The 3299-nt window shown below is 44.0% G+C and overlaps 1 protein-coding gene across 2 annotated transcripts in view; it reads left to right on the top strand.

Moving 5' to 3' along the window:
• Pcsk5 (proprotein convertase subtilisin/kexin type 5) overlaps positions 1–3299 on the top strand; it is a 418822-nt gene that overhangs the window by 129678 nt on the left and 285845 nt on the right. For both annotated transcript variants that reach the window (XM_005352026.3, XM_005352027.3), the window contains exon 4: positions 1590–1733. In XM_005352026.3, the coding sequence (XP_005352083.1) occupies positions 1590–1733 (144 nt within the window). The remainder of the gene's footprint in view (positions 1–1589; positions 1734–3299) is intronic.

Here is a 3299-nt window from a genome sequence, read left to right as displayed (position 1 = left end):
TCTCTCTCTCTCTCTCTCTCTCTCTCTCTCTCTCTCTCTCTCCAACCCCTTCAAACCATAGTGACCATTCTCAGTCATCTTCTTTGTTCATTTTCTGCTTTCTGTGCCACGCCTCTAGAATGAACACCTACAATATTTTGGTTGCATCCACACTGAGCACGCAGTAAGTGCTCAATAGGATGTGTGTTAAGTCCATCCGTGGCAGCGAGGACTCCACTATGTTTAGAACAGAGAAAGCTTAGCATCCCCTTTCCATTTCCTAAGCACTGAGCTATTTGTTTAGCGTCGGGAAGAATGTAGTGAGTGGTGAATGGCGAGCAGTCGCTGGGGTTGCTATGACAGTCTCGAGTCACACATCCCTTCCTTGGTACTTCTTCTGAGTCTTAAGAGCCAGGAACACAGCCACCCTCGGGAGTGTTTCAAAGGGATGGACTTGAAAGGAGCAATTATGTGGGTTGAACCAACATTAGTAAATTATATCAGGAAAAGCTGCTGGCTCCATTCCTTTTTCAGTGTGTTTGGACATTGTAGCTCTTGCAAAGAGAATGAAATTTCTGTGCGTAATGAGCCAAGATGTTATGTTTTCAGCCTGGCCCTTGAAGCCCCCATATACATTTTCCTGGGTAGAGTGTCCGTCTTGGCTTTGTACTATTTCCAGGCTTCTCTCAGTAGCTTTGAGTGACTCTGCCCTTCATTGAGTTTAGTGAAAGACATTTGGAGAACCTGTTTTTTTTGGAGCGCTTTTTTCCCCTCACAGTAGCACTCCTCTACTGAGCTGTACACATGGGGCTCGAGCCAGTTCCAGTTGCCGCTGGATCGGGTCCTAGGTGTCTGGCTAAGACATGGGAGCATGTGTGCTCTTCATTCCTCTCCAGGTTTATAGTGAAATGCAACAGTGGTTATTTACATCTCATTAAGGCGTGGTGTGTTGTAATATGAACGGCGGGGCTGTGTCCCCGGCACCCCGGCCACCCACATGGCTAGCTTATGCCCCAAAATAATTACACGGAAACTGTATTCATTTAAACACTGCTTGGCCCATGCGCTCTAGCCTCTTATTGGCTAGCTCTTACATATTGATCTAAGCCATTTCTAATATTCTGTGTAGCCCAGGAGCTGGCTTACCAGGAAATATCATAACCTGCATCTGCCTGGAGTGGGAGAATCATGGCGACTCCTTGATTCAGCTTCTTTCTCCCAGCATTCTGCTCTGTTTACTCCACCCACCTATGTTTTAACCTATGAGGGCCAAGCAGCTTCTTTATTGCTTAACCAATGAAATCAACAGATAGAAAGATGACCCTCCTCCATCAGTGGTGACAATGAGATGCCCCTTATTCTGTTGACATACTAGATTTTTGAAAACTTCCTATGGTACCCAAACTGGTGCCCAGTACTGACCAGTTTGTATTTACTCTGTTTCCTCACATACCTCCCTTGTATCATTCCAGTTACCTCTCAGGGGATCAGTACCTCTCTTCTGATAGGCAGCAGACCAACTTACTGTCAGTTCAATACTATCATCACAAGTGGCTAATTCTCCTGTCTGCTCACAATTCAATAATCTACAATGTCCATTTCCTTCCTAGCACTGCAGTGACAACACACATCCCTGCCAGTCAGACATGAATATTGAGGGAGCCTGGAAGCGAGGTTACACGGGAAAGAACATCGTGGTGACTATCCTGGATGACGGCATCGAGAGAACCCACCCTGATCTGATGCAAAACTATGTAAGTGCTTGTTGTGGCCGGAAGTCCTTCATCCGTGGAAGACCCCTGATGGGATGCTCAGAAGGTGGGGGAGCTGCCAACAAATGTAGTAGGGGTTATGGCAGGTTCTGTACTTAATTCCCTTCTTGGGAAAGGAGAACTCTTGCAGGAGAGGAACCACAAGAATGCAACCACCTTTCCACTTCCCCATGCCTCTGCTGGTGTATGTGCCCTTCAGAAAGAAAGGTATTAGGAACCCTGTCATCAACACCGTCTGTTGCCAGCCACGCCCACTATCCTCAACAATTCAGGGAGACAGACAGCACTGCCTTTGTGCAAAAGAGCAGACTGAGAACTTTTCTCCAGTTGCTCTGCCATCTTTTTCTTTCCTGCTTTTTTTTTTTTCAAAAATAATTATTTAACTTTCTGAGATTATAATGTAATTGTATCATTTATCCCCTTCCCTTTGCTGCTTCAGACTCTCCCATATACCCCTTCCTGTTCTCTTTCAAATTTGTGGCCTCATTTTTTATTAATTGCTGTTACATACATAAATATGGGCGTATATACACATATATCTAGATATACATATATATTCTTAAATATATAAATTCAACCTGCTCAGTCTGTGTAATATTATTTGCATGTACACTTGGAGGACTGACCATTTAGTATTGGATGAGCAATTGATGTGCTCTTCGCTAGGGTAGACTATTTCTCTAACTCTTGGCATCTGTAAATGCCTGTAGTTATTTGTGCAGGGTTGAGTCCTGTGGACTTACCCAGTCTGCTTTCTGTTGTTGACGTTGGTCAGCTCATGTTTAGGCAGCCATGTTGGTGAGACTTTCTGGGGGTAGCTTCTGACATTACTAGGAGACATAAACTCACATTAAACTCCCTGTGCCTCTGGCTCTTAAAGTGTTTCTGCCTCCTCTGCCCCAGTATTCCTTGTACCTGCTGTGCAGAAGTGATTTTTGTAGATGTACTCATTGGGACTGGGCTCCACATTCTACATTTTATTTTGATTGGTTATGGCTTTCTGTAATGGTCTCTGTCTGTTGCAAACTTTCTTTTCCTTCGCCACCCAGTACTACATACCAATCAATCCCTTTCTTAAGATGAAAAGGAAGATTCATTTAGCTCTACTTTGAACAGGAATCAGTGGCTAAATTCACCCTGTGGACAAGCACATTCAAATAAACTTGCACCTCTTTGCAGCATAGAATTTAAAAGCTTGAACTTCAATAAAGTCTCCTCAGATACGGCTAAAGAAACTAAAGACGGAGATTGAAGTCAGTTATCTTGGATGAGATGAGATCAGAACTCTAGCTTACCGGTACCCCAGAAGGGATATTTGTCTTGTCACATGCCAGGAGAGCCTCTGTGTGCTTCTACCTGCTGCAGGTGATTGGACAATTTTTGTCTCGTTTATGTTTTCACTCTGAAAGAACGTTCTCTAGGATTCCCAATGACAGTGCTATCTCATTCCCCCCACCCCTTGGTGGCCATATAAAAGCAGAGAAAGCATTAGATTGTTCAGAACAAAGACTTGGGCTACCATCTGGTTTCTTTATTTATTTATTAAAA

Source organism: Microtus ochrogaster, chromosome 8 (assembly GCF_000317375.1).
Source record: "Microtus ochrogaster isolate Prairie Vole_2 chromosome 8, MicOch1.0, whole genome shotgun sequence".
Taxonomy (NCBI): domain Eukaryota; kingdom Metazoa; phylum Chordata; class Mammalia; order Rodentia; family Cricetidae; genus Microtus; species Microtus ochrogaster.
Note: the sequence above shows the minus strand (reverse complement) of the source record. Positions and strands in the feature narration are given on the sequence as shown.